The 23682-nt window shown below is 43.5% G+C and overlaps 3 protein-coding genes across 4 annotated transcripts in view; all 3 read right to left on the reverse strand.

The window, feature by feature from the left end:
- LOC129326452 (UDP-glucuronosyltransferase 1A3-like) overlaps positions 1–23266 on the reverse strand; it is a 175969-nt gene extending 152703 nt beyond the window's left edge. Inside the window, exon 1 of one of the 2 annotated variants that reach the window (XM_054974657.1) lies at positions 22329–23266. In XM_054974657.1, coding sequence (XP_054830632.1) covers positions 22329–23192 — 864 coding nt within the window. In that variant the 5' untranslated portion in view covers positions 23193–23266. Of the gene's footprint in view, positions 1–16149; positions 17088–22328 lie in introns of those variants that run through there. The other variant, XM_054974682.1, reaches the window with a different exon arrangement.
- On the reverse strand, positions 1914–3502 carry LOC129341758 (UDP-glucuronosyltransferase 1-6-like). The gene is made up of 2 exons (XM_054997124.1): positions 2625–3502; positions 1914–1934 (listed from the first exon to the last, which is right to left on the reverse strand). The coding sequence occupies exons 1-2, from the start codon at positions 3477–3479 to the stop codon at positions 1914–1916; spliced, it is 876 nt and encodes a 291-aa protein (XP_054853099.1). The 5' UTR covers positions 3480–3502.
- LOC129341817 (UDP-glucuronosyltransferase 1-6-like) lies at positions 7847–10881 on the reverse strand. The gene is made up of 2 exons (XM_054997137.1): positions 10027–10881; positions 7847–7867 (listed from the first exon to the last, which is right to left on the reverse strand). Exons 1-2 carry the CDS (start codon positions 10879–10881, stop codon positions 7847–7849), a joined length of 876 nt encoding a protein of 291 aa, XP_054853112.1.
- Positions 23267–23682: the final 416 nt, after the last annotated feature.

The raw sequence follows: 23682 nt of genomic DNA on the forward strand, positions 1-23682 counted from the left end.
CAACCCTAAACTACCATCTGGAGGTAGAGCAATATATCTACACATACATAATAGGTTTACAAGTATATTTAAATAAAAAGTGCAACAGTGCTAAAGTACTCAATAAGAAAGATATAAATACAGTCCAAAATCACAATCCTAATATCCATTCATAAGACAACTGTTCAATAAATATCATCAGTAAATATAACATTCATAATAAATAACAGTCATCAAACTTCCTCAGATACTTTCAGAAGAGTCCCAACTCTACAAAAATCCAACTGGTGAAAAGAAATCCTCTAAGGGAAAACACACTTCTTATACAATGTAAAGGTAAGCGTATAGATTGGATATCACAGTAATCACATGTCTTGGTGTTTTCCTTTGTGCTGTCCCTCCCTGTACGAGAAAATTTTCTAGGGAGGTTGCAAAATATCAGATTGGAAGCCGAGCCGGAATCAAGGAGCCTGAGCCCCATCCGGACTCCACAAGCCTAACGGGTTTTGCCAGCATATATAACATTTCCCGTTTCATAGTAAACTTCCTCAAAGGCTCATTTACAATAAAGAAGCCAAGCCCAATCGCAATTACAATCACATCACCAAGCAGGTATAGAAATGACGGTCAAAACGCCGTACAGCATTATTGTGGTCTGTCTGAACGCAGATTTTAAAAAACCTGACTTGGTGCATGCTTGCCAAGATACTGAGACATCTGAACTCCTATAATAAAGGAGTGGTGCAAAGTTTCCCACTACATCCTTAGGGATTTAATGTAGGAGAATAATTCTCCCATCCATGCACGGTTCAGATCAAACTAGCAAATCTGCTGAATCATGCTGATCCCTTTGGTTTTCCTTCCCTGCAGTGTGTCAAACGTCAACGCTCTATCTCCCAGCCCCCTTCCCTCTGACAACAGCCCTCAGCTCGGCTCTGCAGAATTAATTAGGTTAACCTCCTGGACGGGAAAACATAAACGCGATCACAATATAATATTGCCACATTTGGTTTCTCTTGATTCTACACATAGAGCTTCATCTAAGATTAGCCCCTACAGCACTGCTAATATAACAGCTATCATGTTTTCCTTACGTCCATTCTCTGCCTCAAAAGGAACCACTCATCTGTTTCAAAAAGTTCCAGGGATCTAGTCAAATAACTAGCATCGTTATGGGGGGGGGATTCCTTTTTTCTGAAATTCACTTTTTTAGATATAGCTATTGATTCCTCTTTTTCTTTTTTTTCTCCTTTAAAAGAGAAATCTCTCCCATTATTGTTGTCAGCAGCTAAGACTGTATAGGCTCAAAACTGGAAGACAGACAAGATCTCCACTGTCAAACAGTGGCTGCTGAAGGTTTGGGACCTGTTGATAATGGAGAAAATAACTAATCAGATAACATCTATGAACAATCCCAATTATCAATCTTCATACATAGAAAAATGGTGCCCATTTCTTGAATATGTAACTAACTACACTACAACTGACAACTCTGCACCAAAAAAATAAGGATTTTCTTTTATATTAATTGTATATGGTATAAAAATCTGTGTATCAGGTTGTTTAGCTCAATATTTTAAATGTTGTTATATAGATCACTCATTTGGTGTTAAAAGTTTACATTTTCTTAATGTTGGGAAAAAATTATAAAATAAAGAGTTATTAAAAGAGGAATCTTTCATTTCCCTTTGATTTCTCTTTGAAGAGAAATCGATATGCTTTTTTGAACCTTCAGACTTTGCAGCTGTTTCATGTTACACACCACAGAGTGGTCCTCTAAGAGGAGAGTAAGAAGGTTTGAGAAGACCTTGCCCGCCTCTGAGCATCTACAAAGTTAACTTCTGAAATTTTGTAGAACCTCCTTTCCTTCCCCTCCAAAAATGGGATTGATCAAAAATTGACTCCAAATTCCTAAGAAGACTGAAAGAAATGGATTATTGGATTTCAGGCTGAAACTGGGTAAAGACAGAGGAATTAAGCCAGTTTCTCTAGACAACCATTGGCAATTACATTCTCAAAGAATGGCCGCTGCTTCTTTGTATCAGGACGTCTAAGATCTTAGACGTGTTGAACTCCGTTAGTCTGCAAAGCACCTCTTCCACTCTTCCACTGTTTCAAACTGTGAGCTGATATTTCCACAATACCTGGAAGCATTACTTCCTTTCCTTATCTCTCTTTTTGTCCCTGCGTTCACATCTACCTTGAAAGCTGACACATTAGTTTGTTCTGGTTACTTGGTCTAAGCAAAGGTATTGCTCTATTTCCCTTGTTTGGAGTATATGTACCTAGTTGTGTTTTTAACTGCATAACAATTACGAAGAATAGTAAAATGGAACACAAGTAATAGAAAACATCAGCTGTCATACAACAATTCAAACTACTGCTAGCTGTCAAATCCTGGCTAGTCCCTACTAGAAAAAAAATTGACTTCATAATGACCTACAACTTATAGAGAGAAAGTGCCAGACAGATGTCTTTGGTCACATGGTGTCCCTATGCCATACCCCTGGCCTCTGAACTGGGGAGGCCCCAAATAGGGCAACACTGTCTACAAACCTTTGATCTCACAGGTGTGACTTGGTTAGCAGCAAGGAATACATTGTCACTGAAAAGATGCAGTGTAAATATTGATAAAGACCACCTACCTGTGACAAGCGTTTTCCTTCTTCACAATTTATCCCGCCAATGAAGACCATGTTGGGCATAACTGGCCTAGGATACTCAAACACAAAGTCGTAGCGTAAAAGCCAAACAGAACCATTTCTGTAAAGGGTTGGCAAATGTACTTCCCTCTTGAGAAGCTCGGAAGCAAGCTCTTCATATCTGTTATAAAACATCTTTAACAGAGGTGTCTCTAAGAAGCTAAAGAATAGGTTCGACAATCGCTGAACGAATGTCATGTGATCTGTGTTCCTGCTATAGGATCTTGGGACATAGGAAACTGGAGCTGGGCACTTAGTGATGGCATCCTGTAACCTGGGTAAGCCACGGAAAAAGTATACCGAAGGGACCGAGAGATGCTCAGCAAGGATCACGCCACATGGAAAAATTGGATCTGTAAAAATGGCATCAAATGTACTCTCTTCTAAGGATCGCATGATGTCTCTGTTCCTCAGAAGGCTTTCACAATTCATGAAAAACATCTCGACAAGGTACGTCATGGCCTTATAGGCCCCTATGACCATGGAAAGAAAAGGCACTTCCTCAAAGGGCTGGTTGCTGAACAAGCGGAAGCGATGGGCAAAATCGTCCGGCGTGTAAGGCACCGCATGTGTCATCATAGTGTAATACTTGGATTCTTTATAAAGCAAATTAACTTCTGGTGCCACGACCACTATTTCGTGGCCCCTTTCACTGAGTTTCTCTACTACAGCTCGCATGCTGAGCCAATGGCTTCCATCTTGAGGTATGACTAACAGTCTTCCGCCTTCTCCGATAGTCGCAAGTGCAAAGAGAAAACATACAGTACACGCGTTAAGGCGAGAAAAGAAAGAATCCATCTCTAAGGAAAACTGAGCATAAATGTGAAGCTTCTTTTAAAAACTGGACAGAAAAGTTGACGCTTTTTGCTGCTATAGTGCCTCCTCTGCCCCTCCCATTGTTAATGATTAATATTAAAGATAAAGTCTCTCATTAAACAAATCTAATCTAGAAATATTTGGGGTGTGGGGGGGGTGAAATGGCATATTTGACCAGAATATAAAACTTGCCAGCTTTTATCACTTGCAGATTCTTCTTCAGGCTTGTTTGCCCAGGGCAAAAATTAAATATTGTGCAATGCTCTTCAGGCATCTTTAGGACAGGTTCGATCAAGAGATCAGAGGACGCTGGCTTTTCAGTTGCAAAAGAGCAAACCACAGGTTCCAAAGGATCATCTGAAAGACTTGAGGCCTGGCTACAAATTACACTTTGGAACTTGTCCCCAAAGTCCAAAACTGATATAAGAACTAAGAGAGTAAAAACTCTCAAAGATGTTTAGAAACGACTGACAACCATACCAATTGAGACTCAGATGTAATGCACTGCTCCAGTCAAGGTATTAACAGAGTCTTAAAGGGTGCCTGCTTGGCTAACAACACAAGTGAAGGAATTCAGAAAAGGCAAAAAGACTTTGTTCAAACAATGGAAGTCTTGCCCCGATGCAGTGCACAGAAAGAAGCACAAGTTCTGGCAAAACAAATATAAGGCACAGAAAGAAATAATTTGAGTAGATTGCAAAAAACATCAACACAAAAACATAAGCACTTCTTCAAATATATTAAGAGTAGGCAATAGCGTTGCCAACCGCCAGGTGGGTACAACTCTACAAAAATTGAAGGGCTCCTCCACGTACCGCTAAGCTACAACCCTAAACTATTGCCTGGAGGTAGAACAATATATCTATACATACATAATAGGTTTACAACAAGTATATTTGAATAAAAAGTGCAACAGTGCTAAAGTACTCAATAAGAAAGATATAAATACAGTCCAAAATCACAATCCTAATATCTGTTCACAAGTCAATTGTTCAATAAATATCATCTGTAAATATAACATTCATAATAAGTAACAGTCATCAAACTTCCTCAGATACTTTCAGAAAAGTCCCAACTCTACAAAAGTCCAACTGGTGAAAATAAATCCTCTATGGGAAAACTCACCCTTCTTATATAATGTAAAGGAAAGTATATAGATTGAAGCTGTTGATATCACAGTAATCGCATGTCTTGGTGTTTTCCTTTGTGTTGTCCCTCCCTGTACGAGAAAATTTTCTAGGGAGGTTGTAAAATATCAGATTGGAAGCTGAGCCAGAATCAAGGAACCTGAGCCCCGTCCGGACTCCACAAGCCTAACGGGTCTTGCCAGCATATATAACATTTCCTGTTTCACAGTAAACTTCCTCAAAGGCTCTTTTACAATAAAGAATCCAAGCCCAATCACAATTATAATCACATCACCAAATAGTTATTGAAATGACGATCAAAACGCCATACAGCGTTATAACAACAACAACAACAATTTGGGCATGGTTGATGATGGATACAATCAAGAAAGAAACTGAAGGTCTAATGTTTGCAGCACAAGAACAAGCATTGCAAACGAATGTTATTAAGGCCAAATTTCAGAAAATCAGTGAACATCCAAAATGTCGTCTTTCTCAGTGGAAAGATGAAACTGTATCCCACCTTATCTCTGAATGCAGCAAAATTGCACAGATGGACTACAAAGCTAGACATGCCAGGGTCGCAAAGCTGATTCATTGGTCATTGTGTAAAAAGTATAACTTGTCAGTATCAAAGAATTCATGGGACCATCAGGTGGAAAAGGTGCTAGAAAATGAACAAGTCAAGATCTTGTGGGATTTCAGAATTCAAACTGATGGGCACCTTGAACATAATACACCAGACATAACAGTCAGGGCCAGCGCACCCATTGAGGCCAAGTAGGCGGTGGCCTCAGGCACAGGGTGCCAGAGGGAGCGCCAGAGGAGGCGCGGGGGGCGGGAGTGTATGCCACAAAGCTGCAGCCTCCTATCCCTCCCGCCCCACACCGACCTCAGCACACGCCCCCGGCCGGGCGCAGCTGCGGTGGCGCAGGCAACTGAGCGGGATAGCTCGGAGGCCACCCGCGCACCGTCAGAGCTGCCCGCCATAGTGATCGGGCCGGCGGCGGTGGGATGCGCTCCTGCGATGATGTCATGCGTGATGTCATCACACAGGCCGAAGCGCGCGCACTTCCATGCACACGGGGGGGGGGGGCGGCCAACTGGCCGCAAGCACTGAAAACCCTTGCACTGCCCCTGATAACAGTCATGGAAAATCAAAAAGTCTGGATAATTGACATTGCAATTCCTGGGGAGTCGAAGAAAAAGAACAAGAAAAATGATTAAATATAGAGATCTGGCAATAGAAACCACCCGACTATGGAAGAGGTATGCAACAGTTGTCCCAATTGTCATCGGGGCACTGGGAACCATCTCGAAAAACTTTGCAACTCAAATGGAAAAACTTCAGCTTTCTGACATAACACCTACAGAACTGCAAAAGACGGTGCTACCTGGAACAGCGTACATATTATGCCGATATCTGGTTGATACTTAGGTCTCCTGTGGAAACTTGTATCAGCTTAGCAAGGCCAATCAATAATATCATGTGATCTCTGCTTATTGGTGATTGTGTTTCAGATAATTCGAATAATAATAATAACAACAACAATAACATTTGATTTATATACTGTTCTTCAGGACGACTTAACACACACTCAGAGTGGTTTACAAAGTATGTTATTATTATCCCCACAACAACAAACACCCTGTGAGGTGGGTGGGGCAGAGAGAGCTTCTAAATGCTGTAACTGACCCAAGGTCACCGCACTGGCTTCAAGTGGAAGAGTGGGGAATCAAACCCACTCAAAGAGTGGGGAATCCAGATTAGAGTCCTGCCATTCTTAACCACTACACCAAATTGGCTGTAGAGGTCTGTCTGAATGCAGATTTTAAAAAACCTGACTTGGTTCACGCTTGCCAAGATAGCGAGAGATCTGAACTCCTATAATAAAGGAGTGGTGCAAAGTTTCCCACTACATCCTTAGTGGTTTGATGTAGGAGAGTAATTCTTCCATCCAGGCACAGATCAGATCAAACTAGCAAATCTGCTGAATCATGCTGACCCCTTTGGTTTTCCTTCCCTGCAGTGTGTCAAACGTCAACGCTCTATCTCCCAGCCCCCTTCCCTCTGACAACAGCCCTCAGCTCGGCTCTGCAGAATTAATTAGGCTAACCTCCTGGACGGGAAAACATAAACGCGATCACAATATAATTTTGCCACATTTGGTTTCTCTTGATTCTACACCTAGAGCTTCACCTAAGATCAGTCCCTACAGCACTGCTAATATAACAGCTATCATGTTTTCCTTACATCCATTCTCTGCCTCATAAGGATCCACTAATCTCTTTCAATAAGTTCCAGAGATCTAGTCAAATAACTAGCATTGTTATGCGGGGGGGGATTCCTTTTTTTCTGAAATTAGATATAGCTATTGATTCCTGTTGTTCTTTTTTTTCCCTTTAAAAGAGAAATCTCTCCCATTATTGTTGTCAGCAGCTAAGACTGCATTGGCTCAAAATTGGAAGACAGACAAGATCTCCACTGTCCAACAGTGGCTGCTGAAGGTTTGTGACCTGTTGATAATGGAGAAAATAACTGTCAGATAACATCTATGAATAATCCCAGTTATCAAGCTTTATACACAGAATAATGGTCCCCATTTCTTGAATATGTAACTAACTATGCTACAACTGACAACTCTGTACCAAAAAAATAAGGATTTTCTTTTATATTAGTTATATATGGTATAAAAATCTGTATATTCGATATTTATTCAATATTTAACTTGCCCTCCCTACAAGCAGGCTCAGGGCGGGGTACAACAATAATAAAATACACCAAAAAATACAATTTCCAAATCAATCAAGATGGTCGCTTACACATTACACAGGTTGTTTAGCTCAATGTCTTAAATGTTATTATGTAAATCACTTTTTTGGTGTTAAAAGTTTACATTTTCTTAATGTTGGGAAAATTTATAAAATAAAGAGTTATTAAAAGAGGAATCTTTCATTTCCCTCTTCAAAGAGAAATCAATATGCTTTTTTGCACCTTCAGACCTTGCAGCTGTTTCATGTTACACACCACAGAGCGGTCCTCTAAGAGAAGGGTAAGAAGGTTTGGGAAGACCTTGCCTGCCTCTGAGCATCTACAGAGTTAACTTCTGAAATGCTGTAGAACCTCCTTTCCTTCCCCTCCTGTTTTTGAATTTCTCTTTGACTAAAATGGGATTGATCAAAAACTGACTCCAAATTCCTAAGAAGACTGAAAGAAATGGATTACTGGATTTCAGGCAGAAACTGGGTAAAGACAGAGGAATTAAGCCAATTTCTCTAAACAACCACTGACAATTACATTCTCAAAGAAAGAATGGCTGCTGCTTCTTTGTTCCAACTCTGTTAGTCGGCAAAGCACCTCTTCCACTCCACTTTAAGGCTGTTTCAAACTGTGAGCTGATATTTCCACAATACCCGGAATCATCACTTCCTTTCCTTATCTCTCTTTTTGTCCCTGCTTTCACATCTACCTTGAAAGCTGACACATTTGTTTGTACTGGTTACTTGGTCCGAGCAAGGGCATTGCTCTATTTCCTCTGTGTGGAGTACATGTATGTAGTTGTGTTTTTAACTGCATAACAATAGCAAAGAATAGTAAAATGAAACACAAGTAACAGAAAACATCAGCTGTCATACAACAATTCAAGCTACTGCTAGATGTCAAATCCTGCCAAGTCCCTACTAGAATAAATTGACTTCATCATGCCCCACAACTTATACAGGAAAGTGGCAGGCAGATATCTTTGGCCACGTGGTGTCCCTATGCTATACCCCTGGACTCTGGACTGGGGAGACCCCAAACAGGGCAACACTGTCTACAAACTTTTGATCTCACAGGTGTGACTTGGTTAGCAGCAAGGAATACATTGTTGATAAAATTTTATTGGATGGGTTAACATACAATCAAATTAAAAGCAACTACATTTCTTTTCAGTTCCCATAGGTATATGTTCCCCACCCCCTCCCCTCCCCCTTTTCAATGTTGACTTCCAACAGCACTCCAACCCCCCGTTTACTGATCATATTTCTACACTATAATAACTAGTCTGTTACTGCTGGTAAAGATCTAGAGTATATCTTGTCTTATTTAATATACTTCAAAAGACCACAATTGTCCTTTAACATCCCATTTTCTTTCTAAGTACTTTCTCAGTTTCTTCCAATCTTCAAAAAATCCCTTTGGATCTTGGTCTCTCAGTTTTCTCGTTAATTTGTCCATTTCAGCCATGTACAACAGTTTTGGTATCCATTCTTCAATTTCAGGTGTTTCTTCTCTCTTCCAGTATTGTGCATATAATATTCTTGCTGCTGTTATCATATAGTACAATAATATCCTATCATTTCTATTAACGTCTTCCAAGTGTAAAGATAACAGCAACATTTCTGGATTTTTAACAACATTATACTGGAGTATTAAAGACATCTCGGCACATATTCTAGCCCAAAAGTCTCTAGCCTTGCCGCAAGTCCACCACATATGAAATAGAGAACCTTCATGCTCCTTACATTTCCAACACTTATTAGACAGCTGTTTATTAGCTATGGCTAATATTTTCGGTGTTAAATACCATCTATATAACATTTTATAGCCATTCTCTTTAATACTGGTACATGTTGAAATTTTTAAAGTATTTTTCCACAATTGCTCCCATGCCTCCATCATTATTTCATTATTACAATTTATCGCCCACTTTATCATTTGAACCTTGACTGTCTCGTCTTCTGTAAACCACTTTAATAACAGTTTATACATTTTAGAGATTGCTTTATTATCACCCCCTAACAAAAGTTCTTCTAATTCTGAGTTTTTAATTCTAAAACCTGTCTTCCTTTGATCTGAGTCAAATAAATCCTTGATCTGTCGATATTGTAGCCAACCGTATTTGAATGGCAATTCCTCATTTGGTTTGAGTTTTAACTCCTTGTCTTCTGTTTTTGTTAATTCTTTAAGGGTAAGCCATTCTTTTCCTTTGTATTCCAAGTTAGGGTTAATCGCTTCAGCTGGTACAATCCACAATGGCTTCTCCTGATCAATGAACATTTTATATTTTAGCCAGGTTAAAAACAGAGTTCTTCTCAAATAGTGGTGCTGGAACATTGCGTCAATTTTGTGTTTATCGTACCACAAATATGCATGCCATCCAAAAAGGTTATTGTAGCCTTCCAATATTAACAGTTTATGATTGGATAAAGACACCCATTCTTTTAGCCATACTAGACATATTGCCTCGTAGTATAGTCGAAGATCAGGTTACTGCATTCCACCTCTTTCCTTAACATCACAAAGTACTTTCATTTTTACTCTAGGTTTCTTTCCTGCCCACGCAAATTCTGATATTTAGCAGCAAGGAATACATTGTCACTAAAAAGATGCAGTTTAAATACTGATATAGACCACTTACCTGTGACAAGCGTTTTCCTTCTTCACAATTTATCCCGCCAATGAAGACCATGTTGGACATAACTGGCCTAGGATACTCAAACACAAAGTCGTAGCGTAAAAGCCAAACAGAACCATTTCTGTAAAGGGTTGGCAAATGTACTTCCCTCTTGAGAAGCTCGGAAGCAATCTCTTGGTATCCGTTATAAAAAATCTTGAACAATGGTGTCTCTAAGAAGCTAAAGAATAGGTTCGACAATCTCTGGATGAATGTCATGTGATCTGTGTTCCTGCTATAGGATCTTGGGACATAGGAAACCGGATCTGGGCACTTAGTTATGGCATTCTCTAATCTGGGGAAGCCACGGAAAAAGTATACCGAAGGGACCGAGAGATGCTCGGCAAGGATCACGCCGCATGGCAAAGCTGGATCTGTAAAAATGGCATCAAATGTACTCTCTTCTAAGGATCGCATGATGTCTCTGTTCCTCAGAAGGCTTTCACAATTCATGAAAAACATCTCGAGAAGGTACGTCATGGCCTTATAGGCCCCTATGCACATGGTAAGAAAAGGCACTTCCTCAAAGGGCTGGTTGCTGAACAAACGGAAGCGTTCGGCAAAATCGTCTGATGTGTATGGCACTGCGTGTGTCATCATAGTGTAATACTTGGATTCTTTATAATGGAAATTAACTTCTGGAGCCACGACCACTATTTCATGACCTCTTTCATTTAGTTTCTCTACTACAGCTCGCATGCTGAGCCAATGGCTTCCATCTTGAGGTATGACTAACAGTCTTCCGCCTTCTCCGATGGTCACAAGTGCAAAGAGAAAACATACAGTGCATGCGTTGAGGCGAGAAAAGAAAGAATCCATCTCTAAGGACGCGGCACATAAATGGGAAGCTTCTTTTAAAAACTGGAGAGAAAAGTAGATGCTTCTTGCTGTTATAGTGCCTCCTCTGCCCCCCATTGTTAATGATTAATATAAAAGAAAGTTTCTCATTAAACAAATCTAATCTAGAAATATTTGGTGTGTGGGGGGGGGGGGTGAAATGGAATGTTTGACCAGAATATAAAACTTGGCAGTCTTTATCACTCTCAGATTCTTCTTCAAGCATAGGTGCCCAGGATAAGAATTAAATATTGTGCAATGTTCTTCAGGCATCTTTAGTTCAGGTTCAATCAAGAGATCAGAGGACACTTGCTTTTCAGTTGCAAAAGAGCAAACCACAGGTTCCAAAGGATCTACTTATCTCACATCCTGCCATGAAGGCGCACATTTCCATCTCTTATAGGACAGATTTTGCCAGGAGCCCCCACAGGTCAAAGGGCCTCTGAAAGACTTACGGTCTGGCTACAAATCACGCTTTGGACACTGTCCCCAAAGTTCAAAACTGATATAAGAACTAAAAGAGTAATATCTTTTCAGGATGTTTAGAAACAACTGACAACCATACCAACTGAGACTCAGAGCCAAGCTACAAGTGACTTTTTTCACGTGTAGAACACTTGATCATTTTCACTTCCTGGGAACTGAAGTCCCAGTGTCCTCCCCCTCTCTGTTAGAATCGCTGCCTGAAGAGCCAGAGAAAGCCATCTGCAGCAGCAGCTTTTGCAAATCGTTCCTCCAGTCACAAGCCTGCTCTCAATGATCTTTGGGGGCGGGCAGCTGCAACATTCTCCCTGGGCGTCCTGCTCTGCTTCATCGACACATCGGCTTTCTCCACAGCAGCTCCCCGGAAGCAAGATACCCAGGGAGAAAGCTGCCACTGCCCGCCCCCAAAGATCATTGAGAGCAGGCTTGTGACTGGAGGAACGATTTGCAAAAGCTGCTGCTGCAGCCGGCTTTCTCTGGCTGTTCAGGCAGCGATTCTAACAGAGAGGGGAAGGGCACTGGGACTTCAGTTCCCAGGAAAACTTGCGAAAATGATCAAGTGTTCTACACGTGAAAAAAGTCACTTGTAGCTTGGCTCTCAGATATAATACATTGCTCCAGTCAAGGTACTAACGAAGTCTAAAAAGGCTAACAACACAAGTGAAGGAATTCAAAAAAGGCAAAAAGACTTTGTTCAAACAACGGAAGTCTTGACCAAATGAAGTGCACAATGAACGTTGCTGGCTAGCAGCTCTGTTTCCCAACTCGTCATGAGAGGAGGAGGGAGGCAAGATGGCGTCCTGAGTAGACACACCAGCGTATTAATCCTGCTTTTATCCATCTTTAAGATAAGTGTCTGTGCTGAACTTTCTATTTTGATAAAGCTGCAGTTTGTTTGGATTCTGCATCTTCAAGGACACCTTCCCAGGGAACTTTAGTGCATTTCTTATCTCCTTTGGGCTGTCTCACTTTCCCCTGGCAGTAGTGCCGAGAGCCCACGGCTGGAGAATCAGGCGGCACTGCCGAATAAATCAGGGTGATGCTGACTGGTTTTTAACTGAAGAACAGGAGTTTTCACTTTGAGCCCAAGCTGCCAATTTGAGGCTTCCGTATGCCTCTTTGCCTTTGGAGCTAGTGGGAGCGTGTGCTTTCCAATAATGGGAGCATCTAAAAGAGGCCGTGACGTAGACGATTTAGCTTCCTCTCCAGCATGTAAACAGACTAAAATGGATGATTTCTTCATACCGAGTTCATCCCCGCTGACCTCTGGTTTCCCAACCTCTAACCGCTTCACTCCCCTCGTAAATCTTGAAGAGGATACTAATTGTGTGGTTGAGAGGGGAGATAAGCAGCAAACAACAGCTGAAGAATCTGTGCTTGCTAAAAACAGAAGCCCCAATATCACGCTGATAGACTCCATGCAACTAACAGCAAAAACTGTGGAATCTATTTTTGAAAGATTACTACTATTGGAAGATAAAACTGATCAACTTACACAATATATTCAGAAGCTACTGCCGTTCATCAAAGCTAACACAGGTTTGGACGGGGCCACTACTGGAGAACTGCCTCCTCCCCACACAAAAGGGAGTCCCTTAAAATACAAAAAGCCTCAGCATTTTCAAATCGAGAAGGCTCCATCTCAGTTAAAGCTGCAGCCCTGTAAAGTCTGCCTAACTGTTTGCAATTACAAAGGCCAGACATTATCTTGGCAGTCAGTAAGACAGGCCAGTTTTCATTTAAGAGATCTTCTACATGAAAGTCAACTAGCAATAGACTTAATATTGGTTGAGCCACTTAACAATCCATACCAGGCTCAAAGAGTTCTTCTCACATTTGGAAGCCCCAGAATTCCAAGCCTACTGCTTCGCCGGAAGGAATTTTTGCACACTAAAAGGATTTTCCCTGCTAGGGTTTTCAATAACTTGATCATAAACTCTCGGCTACCATGCTGGCAAAAAGATCACCCCCAGATGGAGGCTGAGAGCTCTACTCCAGATCCAGTGTCCGACGTTGTGCAGAGTGACTCTTCCTCACACCTGAGAATGGCCCCAGCCCATTCCTCTCTTGAGAATTCAACTGAAGAAGAATTACTCAATTCGTTCTCGGCTCTTCTGCCTTCTGAACAGCTGGCGATCACCACCAGATTGGGACTGTTAAGAGACAAGCTTCTGAGAACCAAAGACGAACCAATACAGCAAGAGCAGAAGTCCTCTCCAGTGGCCAATGAGCCCAATATGCTTGAGAACTGCTTAGAGATGGCAACTCTCCCAGCTCCCCTCATGCCAATAGTGGTGGATCTATGGAATCCAGACAGCTTCTCTATATTTTCTCGACAAGAAAATCCTGTAAAGAACGATGCCATTGTCCACAAGAATTCTAATGTGGGGGAGCAGTCTGCTCGGGAGAAATTTCCATCATGTAACATATGTAAATTTGACTCAGTCAGGCTGGGATTGAATAGAGACTATGAATGGTTATCTCATTATCAGAAGTAACTGACTTCCTTAACAGAAGCAAACTGATCTCCATATCAGAAGCTACTGTTTGCACCTACTCCTCCCTCCCCTCTCCACCTATATATCTGACCAGTTTCTTCTTGCCCTCCAGGCATCTGACGAAGAGAACTGTGATTCTCGAAAGCTTATGCTTCAATAAAGTTGGTTAGTCTTAAAGGAGCTACTGGACTCTTTTTGATTTTGCTATTACAGACTAACATGGCTAACTCCTCTGCATCTATCATCCTGTAACAATAACTGTGTTCTTTAGGACATTGCTGGGGAGCTAAACAGGATCACAGCTGCTGATTGACAATTAAAGTTCCTATCTTGGAACTTGGGGGGCTGGTGCAGTAAGTTATATGACCCAGAGTTTTTAACTTTTTTACATTATCATGGCACTCTTTGTCTGCAGGAAACCTGGATCCAGAATTCTGATCCCCCCATTGTGCAGGGCTACAGGGTCTATTCTGTGCCTGCGATTAAAGTACACTCGAAGGGACGGGGAAGTGGGGGTTTCGCTATTTTGATCTCTGTGGACCTAAAGATAAATGTACAAGTGCTAGAGAATGAAGCGCACAGAAAGAAGTATAAGTTCTGGCAAAACAAATATAAGGCAGAGAAAGAAATTATTTGAGTAGATTCCAAAAAACATCAACACAAAAACATAAGCATTTCTTCAAATATATTAAGAGTAGGCAATAGGGTTGCCAACCGCCAGGTGGGTAGAACTCTACAAAAATTGAAGGGCTCCTCCACGTACCGCTAAGCTAACCCTAAACTATTGTCCCAAGGTAGAACAATACACATACATAATAGTGTACGAGAAAATTTTCTGAGGGGGTTGCAAAATATCAGATTGGAAGCTGAGCAGGAGTCGAGGAGCCCAAAGCCCAACTGGACTCCACAAGCCTAACGGGTTTTGCCAGCATATATAACATTTCCCATTTCACAGTACACTTCCTCAACATCTCATTTACAATAAAGAATCCAAGCCCAATCACAATTACAATCACATCACTAAGTAGGTATTGAAATGATGATCAAATGCCATACAGAATTATAACAACAACAACATTCACTTTATATATCGCCTTTCAGGAGGACTTAACACCAACTCAGAGCAGTCTACAAAGTATGTTATTATTATCCGCACAACAACAAACACCCTGTGAGGTGGGTGGGGCTGAGAGAGCTCCAAGAAGCTGTAACTGACCCAAGGTCACCCAGCTGGCTTCAAGTGGAGGAGTGGGGAGTCAAACCTGGTTCTCCAGATTAGGGTCCCGTGCTCTTACCACTGCACCAAACTGGCTGCAGTGGTCTGTCTGAATGCAGATTTTAAAAAACCTGACTTGGTGCACGCTTGCCAAGATAGCGAGAGAACTGAACTCCTATAATAAGGGAGTGGTGCAAAGTTCTCACTACATCCTTAGTGGTTTGATGTAGGAGAGTAATTCTTCCATCCAGGCACGGATCAGATCAAACCAGCAAATCTGCTGAATCATGCTGACCCCTTTGGTTTTCCTTCCCTGCAGTGTGTCAAACGTCAACGCTCTATCTCCCAGCCCCCTTCCCTCTGACAACAGCCCTCAGCTCGGCAGAAACACATACCTATAACCAGAAGATAATATTGCCGCATTTGGTTTCTATTGATTCTACACCTAGAGCTTCATCTAAGATCAGTCCCTAGCAGGGCTAAGGTAACAGCTTCATGTTTTCCTTACGTCCATTCTCTGCCTCATAAGGAACCACTCAGCTGTTTCAAAAAGTTCCAAAGAACTAGTCAAATAACTAGCGTCCTTATGAGGGAGGGGATTCCTTTCTTTCTGAAATTAGATATAGCTATTGATTCCTCTTATTCTTTTTTTCCCCTTTAAAAGAGAAATCCCTCCCATTATTGTTGTCAGCACCTAAGACTGTATTGGCTCAAAATTGGAAGACAGACAAGATCTCCAATGTCAAACAGTGGCTGCTGATATTTGGGACCTGTTCATAATGGAGAAAATAACTAATCAGATAACATCTATGAATAATCCCAGTTATCAAGCTTCATACACAGAATAATGGTCCCCATTTCTTGAATATGTAACTAACTATGCTACAACTGACAACTCTGTACCCAAAATATATAAGGATTTTCTTTTATATTAATTGTATATGTCTACAAACTGTCTACAAACCTTTGATCTCACAGGTGTGACTCGGTTAGCAGCAAGGGATACATTGTCACTGAAAAGATGAGATTTAAGCATTGATATAGACCATCTACCTGTGACAGGTGTTTTCCTTCTTCACAACTTATTCCGCCCACGAAGACCATGTTGGGCATAACTGGCCTAGGATACTCCAGCACAAAGTCATAGCGTAAAAGCCAAACAGAACCATTTCTGTAAAGGGTTGGCAAACGTACTTCCCGCTGGAGAAACTCAGAAGCAATCTCTTGGTAACTGCTATAACTAATCTTTAACAGCGGCATCTCTAAGAAGCTGAATAAGAGGTTCACCAACCGCTGGATGAATGTCATGCGATCTGTGTTCCTGCTAAAACACGCTGGGACATAGGAAACCGGATCTGGGCACTTAGTGAAGGTGTTCTCTAATCTGGGGAAGCCACGGTAGTAGTACACCGAAGGGACCGAGAGATGCTCGGCAAGGATCACGCCGCAGGGAGAAACTGGATCGGTAAAAAGGGCATCAAATCTACTCTCTTCTAAGGATCTCATGATTTCTCTGTTCCTCAGAAGGCTTTCACAAGTCATGAAAAACATCTCTTGAAGTTGCCTCGTGGCCTTATATAGCCCTACGAGCCTGGAAAGAAAAGGCACTTCCTCGAAGGGCTGGTGGGTGAACAGGCGGAAGCGATGGGCAAACTCGTCCGGCGTATAAGGCACCGCGTGTGTCACCACAGTGTAATGCTGGGACGCTTTATGGAAAAAGTTCACTTCTGGAGCCACGACCACTATTTTGTGGCCCCTTTCGCTGAGTTTCTCGACTATAGCCCGCATGCTGAGCCAATGGCTTCCGTCCTGGGGAATGACTAACAGTCTTCCGCCTTCTCCGATGGTCACAAGCGCAAAGAGAAAACATGCAGTGCGTGCGTTGAGGCGAGAAAATGGAGACTCCATCGCGTAAACGTGGAGCTTCTTTTAAAAACTGGCGTGAAAAGTTGACGCTTCTTGCTGCCAGGTCCCTTTAATCCCCCGGCGGGAGACTGGGAGCCAGGCACTGGCGCGGCTCCGGCTTCTTCACTGGCGCACGTGCGAAGCGAGCGCGCGCCCGGGGGTGCGTGATGACGCGAGTCGAAGGGCGGCCCGGGAGCGCTCGCGTACTCGCCCGAGGGCTTAATCGGGCCCGCGGCGGGGCGCGGGAGCGCGCCGCGCCGCCGAAGAGGGGGTGCCCGGGGGGGGGCGGCCTCGCTGGCCAGGTAAGTTGGAAGGGGGGAAGAGTAGGAGGTGGGAGCAGGGGATCCCCCGGCCTGGAAATGGCAAGCCTACGCTCTGCCCCCCCATTGTTAATGATTAATATTAAAGTTTCTCCTTAAGCAAATCTAACCTAGAAATAGTTGGTGGGGTGTTTGTGGGAAATGGAATATTTGACCAGAATATAAAACTTGGCAGTCTTTATCACTCTCAGATTCTTCTTCAAGCATGGGTGCCCAGGATAAGAATTAAATATTGTGCAATGTTCTTCGGGCGTCTTTAGGTCAGGTTCAATCAAGAGATCAGAGGACTTCTTGCTTTTCAGTGGCAAAAGAGCAAACCACAGCTTCCAAAGGATCAACTTATCTCACATCCTGCCATGAAGGTGCACATTTCCATCTCTTATGGGACAGATTTTGCCTGCAGCCCCCATAGGGCATAGGGCCTCTGAAAGACTTACAAATCACGCTTTGGATATTGTCCCCAAAGTCCAAAACTGATATAAGAGCTAAGTGAGTAAAATCTGTCCAAGATGTTTTGAAACTACTGACAACCATACCAACTGAGACTCAGATATAATGCACTCTCCAGTCAAGGTACTACCAAGGTCTAAAAGGGTGCCTGCTTAGTTAACAACACAAGTCAAGGAATTCAGAAAAGGCAAAAAGCCCCAATGCAGTGCACAGTAAGAAGCATTCGGTTCTGGCAAAACAAATGTAAGGCACAGAAAGAAACGATCTGAGTAGATTGCAAAAAACATCAACACAAAAAAGCATTTCTTCAAATATATTACGAGTCGGAAATAAGGTTGCCAACCACCAGGTGGGACTTGCAGATCTCCCAGCATTACAACTGATGTCTGAATGACAGAGACCAATTCCCATGGATAAAATGGTTGCTTTGAAAGGTAGACTGTATGGCATTATGCCCCCTTTGAGGTCCCTCCCCAAACCCTGCCCTCCCCAGGCTCCACCCCAAATCTCCAGGAAGTTGGGAACTTCTCCGCCTCCACACATTCATGTCCAGAGCAATTGTTTCAATTGATTCAGCGACTAACTACTCCTTTAGGGAGTATACAGTAAAGACTGGTTTGGCCCTGAGATGTGATTTATGTGACTTTTTCTGCAGATTGAGAGCCAAGCTACAAGTGACGCCTGACACAGGTTGGACACTTGTCAGCTTCCCTCATGTTTTGATGGGAAATGCAGGCGTCCTGGTTTTACAGCTTGGCTCTCCATTACAGCTGCAAGACCAGGACGCCTACATTTCCCATCAAAACGTGAGGGAAGCTGACAAGTGTCCAACCTGTGTCAGGCATCACTTGTAGCTTGGCTCTCAGTCTCTTAAGTTCTGCCTGGATACGGCAGCCAAAATTAGAACCGGTAGTATACCAAAGGCTTCATCTGCTCTGTTGGGTCCTTTTTTGCACTTTTTCAGCTCACTTACCCTACAAGGTGTTGATAGGATCCTGGGCGCTTTGAGGCCTACGACGTGCTCATTAGCCTCCTGCCCCTCCTGGTTGGCAAAATCTTGCCAGGATGTGATAACAAGTCCCTTGCGGGAGATTATTAATTTCTCTCTCTCACAGGGATAGTTTCCTAGTTCACCCAAGGAGGTGATAATAAGACCGTTTTTGAAGAAAACCTCCTTGGATAAGAATGAGCTAGCAAATTACCATCCAGAATTTACTGTTTTCGGGCAAGGTAATTGAGTGGGATGTGGAGGAGCAGCTCCAGGATTTGAAAACATCTGTGCTGGACTCATTCCAGTCCAGCTTCAGTCCTGGATGTAGCCCAGAGACAGCTCTGGTGGTTCTGGTTGACGATCTCCAACTCTACCTGGATAAAAGTGGGCATGTGCTTCTGCTTTTGTTAGATCTGTCGGCAGCATTTAACATTCTTGACCACTCGGTTTGGGCCAATCACTTGGCCTCACTGGGGGTGAGGGGAATTGCTTTGGCTTGATTCCCTTCATTCCTCCAAGGAAGCTTCTTTAGGATAGCCATTGGGGATGAGAAGCCGGCCCGGCAGGAACTCTCTTGTGGAGTCCCTCAGGGATCAATTATTTCGCCAGTGTCATTCATATGTGCCCTTTAGTAGAGATGGTCAGGAGTTTGCGAGTGTGGCTAGATTCCAAATTATTCATGGACAAGCAAGTGGCCGTGGTGGTGAGGTCAGCATTCTATCATCTTTGCCAAGCCCTCCAGTCATCTCTGTAATTGTTTTTGTTTGATCTTGCCACAGTGATTCATGCTATGGTCACCTTGTCTAGACTACTGTAACTCTCTCTGCGTGGGACTACCCTTGAAGGTGGGTAGGTAGAATTAAGAGCTCCAATAGATCCAGAAGAGTTAGCCGTGTTAGTCTATAGTAGCAAAATAGAAAAGAGTCCAGTAGCACCTTTAAGACTAACCAACTTTACTGTAGCATAAGCTTTCGAGAATCACAGTTCTCTTCATCAGATGCATGACGAAGAGTACTGTGATTCTCAAAAGCTTACGCTACGGTAAAGTTGGTTAGTCTTAAAGGTGCTACTGGACTCTTTTCTATTGAGCTCCAAAAGAGCTCTTAATTGAGGCTCTTTCTAAAGCCATGGCTGCTGTTGCGGTCGTTGAGACGTGTTACGGTGGTGGTGATGCCTCCTGTGTGACTGTTCCCACTGCGGCTCACTGTGTATTTGATTCTTGGCCCTCATTCTGTGTATGCATATGTGTTTATGGGTGCAAGGAGGGGAGCTTTAATGCCCATCCCAGTCTTCCCACTGCTAGTGCCGCATTACTTCCATTGTGGCTTTTAAAAGTTCTGTTCAGATTGACTCCCAAGCAGCCACTGGGTAGGGTAGCAAGAGATGCAGGCTCTAGTTAGAATCTTAGAACAACAACACAGAAAGGGAAAATGGAGTACTGGCCCTCTCAGCGGATAATTCCTAATATGGCCAGTTGGTGAGAGTGTACTAAAGGAGAAGCACAAGTAGGGAACCCCTCTGAGAGTTGGGTGAGTCAGGCGAGCAGTGCGGCATCACTAGGTGCCCACCCCCCCTTCAGCCAGCTGGTATTAGGAGTGGAACAGGTGGTAATGTCCACCACCACCTTAAACCAGCTGGTATTAGTACTGGAGCAGGTACCAATGCCCACCCTCTTCAGGCAGCTGGTATTAGGAGTGGAGCAGGTGGCAATGCCCACCCCCCACCTTAACCCAGCTGGTATTAGGAGCAGAGGAGGTGGCAATGCCCGCCCCCTGCCTTAACCCAGCTGGTATTAGGAGCAGAGCAGGTGGCAATGCCCCCCTTCACGCAGCTGGGATCAGGAGCAGAGCAGGTAAATATGCCCTCTCTCTGCCTTAACCCAGCCGGTATTAAGAGCGGAGCAGGTGGCAATGCCCGCACCCACCTTAACGCAGCTGGTATTAGGAGCAGAGCAGGTGATAATGCCCACCCACCTTCAGCCAGCTTGTATCAGGAGTGGAGCAGGTGGCAATGCCCCCCTTCACCCAGCTGGGATCAGGAGCAGAGCAGGTGGCTATGCCCACTCTCTGCCTTAACCCAGCTGGTATTAAGAGTGGAGCAGGTGGCAATGCCCATCCCTCTTCACCCACGTGGGATCAGGAGTGGAGCAGGTGCCAATGCCTGCCCAGTGCCTTCACCTGGGTGGGATCAGCACAGAGCAGGAGGCAATTCCCTTCTTCCATTCACCCAGCCGGGACAAGAAGTGGAGCAGGTGTAAATGCCCGCCCCCTTCAACCGACTGGAATAAGGCACTGAGCAGGCAGCAATGCCCACCCCATCATCACCCTGTTGGAATCAGGAGCCAAGCAGGCAGCAATCTCTGCCCCCCTTCAACCTGCCGGAATCAGGAGCAGAGAAGGTGGTAATGCCTGCGCTCTCTTCACCCAGTTGGGATCAGGAGTGGAACACATAGCAAAACCCACCGCCCGCCTTCACCTGTTAGGATCAGGTGAGGAGCAGAAGGTGGTGCTTGCTTCTCCCTTCAACCAGCAAGGACAAGTGGCAATGCCCACCCACCCCCCTTCACCCAGCTGGGATCAGGCTTGGAGCAGACAGCAATACCTGCTCCCCTTCACCTAGCCAGTAATCAGGCACAGAGCAGAAGGCAATGCCCATTTTCCCTTCACCCGCCTGGGATCAGGAGTGGAGCAGGTGGCAATGCCTGCCCCCCTTTACCTGGCCTGTATCAGACGTGCAACCGGTAGCAAAGCCCACCACCCCTTCCTGTTGCTGAGATCAGGTGTGGAGCAGGTGGCAATGCCCACCCCACTCCTTTACTGTCCAGGATCAGTGACGGAGGAGGAAGGAATGCCTGCCTGCCCCCTCTCCCCTTTCTAGAGCCCGTTGTATTTTTCCCCACAACAGGCTTTGTTTCTAGTATGTAATATGGCTATACCTTTTCAAAGAGGAAAGTGTTATGTATTCCTATGCATATAACTTTTTTTTCTTTTTCTCTTTTTGACCTTTTTGCTTTTTCTTTAAGAAATTTGTTTTTCTCTTTTGTATGTTTTTTATAATTAAGTATAAAAATTTAATACTTATTCGCTGCACTGACATTCTGCCCATACTCTCAGGCACTCAGCAGTGTGTGTGTGTGTCATTGTGGTCTCCTAGGCAAGAATCTGCCCGATTTGGTCCTGTTCTGCTACAGAAACAAAATTACAGTCAGTGCCCGCCAAACATTCCATTATAGTATAAACTTCATGATTTATTTTAAGTTGTTGCAATGTTGTGCAACCAATTCTACAAATGTTTCTGCAGATGTCCCTCTAAAATCAATGCAACGTACTCCCAGGGAATCGCACAGTGGAATGGACTCTGGACTTCATCCACTGGTTTTGTTCTAATCCGTTTAACTTGTTTGGTAATGTTTATTATCCTGGTAGTGCAGAAGCAGCACACTCCTGCCTGATATACTTAATGCCGTTATTGTTTCTTGTTTGTAACCTTTCACGTATCATGACACATTTCCCAATTAAATAAAAAATGTATTCCTTACAGAATTTAACAGTAAAAAGGTGGCATACCTGTGGCAGACGTTTTCGTTCCTCACAGTTTATACCTCCTATGAAGATCATGTTAGGCATAAGAGGCCGGGGATACTCAAATACAAAGTCATAGCGCAAAAGCCAGATAGAACCATTTCTGTAAAGTGTCGGTAAGTGAACCTCTCTCTGTAGAAACTCCGAAGCAATATCTTGATACTTGTTATACAGAGTCTTAAAAAGCGAAGTCTCGAAAGAATTAACAAATAGATTAACCACACGTTGGGCAAAAGTCATTTGGTCTGTGTGCCTGGTATAGCATCTTGGGATGTAGGAAACAGGGTTCGGAGATTTACAGATTGCATGCTCTAAACTGCATGGGAATCCACGAAAGAAGTACACAGATGGGATGGAGAGATGTTCGGCTAGGATGACTCCACAGGGCAAAGCTGGATCCGTCAAAAGTGCATCGAAACGACTTTGTTCCAAGTATTGTATGACTTCTCTGTTCTTCAGAAGACTGTCACAGTTGTCAAAAAACATGTCTATTACATACATGTTGTTCCGGTATTCTTGAAAAATTGTGTAAGGAAATGAAACTTTATGGAACAGATTTGTAGCAAATTTTTGAAATTGCATTTTGAGGTCCTCCTGTGTGTATGGCACTGGGTATGTTTTTCTCTCGTAATACTCTGATTCTCTTAAGAGCAAATTGGTTTCTGGCGCCACCACCACTATTTCATGTCCCCTTTCCTGAAGCTTCTCTGCCACGCTACGCATGCTGAGCCAGTGGCTTCCATCTTGAGGTATCACCAGCAGCTTCTCGCTTTGGACGAAACCGAAGGCAGCAAGGAAGCAGAAAAGCCAGCTGGCCAATCTGTTCGGCTGAGGATGTAGAAAAGTCATTTCTCTGCTTGGAAAAACAGTATCGGTGAAAGGAACTTTTTGCCTGCTTTGTAAGATCAGGGATATGAAACAAGTAGAAACGTGCACTTTCCATGCTCTCGTACTCTGTTAATCATTAGTTTAATACAAACTGTGGCCATTGCATAGCAGAAGAATTCTGAGAGAATGTTTGCCCTGTAAAAGGTTACATTAAATTAAACAGCAAGCACTGAAGGAATAAGGGGTGTAAAACTCCCTCAAGACCCCACCAGGATTTCCCAGTGGAGGGAATGCCATGCCCAGCTTGCTTCAACGGGGTAGCTCAAAAACCCCTGGAGTTTCCTGGTAGGAGCAATGCCTCCACCGGGTTGCCAGGTAGCATCGTGAAGTCCTTCAGGCTGTCAAATTCAGCACATCCTGTTTGTAGCAAGTTAGTACAGTCTTAGGAGCCACCACAGGGCTGGTTTTCTTTCTTTTTGTAAAGATAAGAGAGGCAGACCTTCAGTGGACA

This window comes from Eublepharis macularius, chromosome 1, assembly GCF_028583425.1.
Source record: "Eublepharis macularius isolate TG4126 chromosome 1, MPM_Emac_v1.0, whole genome shotgun sequence".
NCBI lineage: Eukaryota > Metazoa > Chordata > Lepidosauria > Squamata > Eublepharidae > Eublepharis > Eublepharis macularius.

What these genes read in the sequence shown, in the direction of transcription:
- LOC129341758 (XM_054997124.1), bottom strand. Translation starts at nt 3,479, where the DNA reads ATGGATTCTTTCTTTTCTCGCCTTAACGCGTGTACTGTATGTTTTCTC. An exon ending in AAGGAAAACGCTTGTCACAG is followed by an intron (nt 1,935 to 2,624) that starts GTAGGTGGTCTT and finishes GTCTTTACCCAG; the next exon opens with TTTCAGCCTGAAATCCAATA.
- LOC129341817 (XM_054997137.1), bottom strand. Translation starts at nt 10,881, where the DNA reads ATGGATTCTTTCTTTTCTCGCCTCAACGCATGCACTGTATGTTTTCTC. An exon ending in AAGGAAAACGCTTGTCACAG is followed by an intron (nt 7,868 to 10,026) that starts GTAAGTGGTCTA and finishes GTCTTTACCCAG; the next exon opens with TTTCTGCCTGAAATCCAGTA.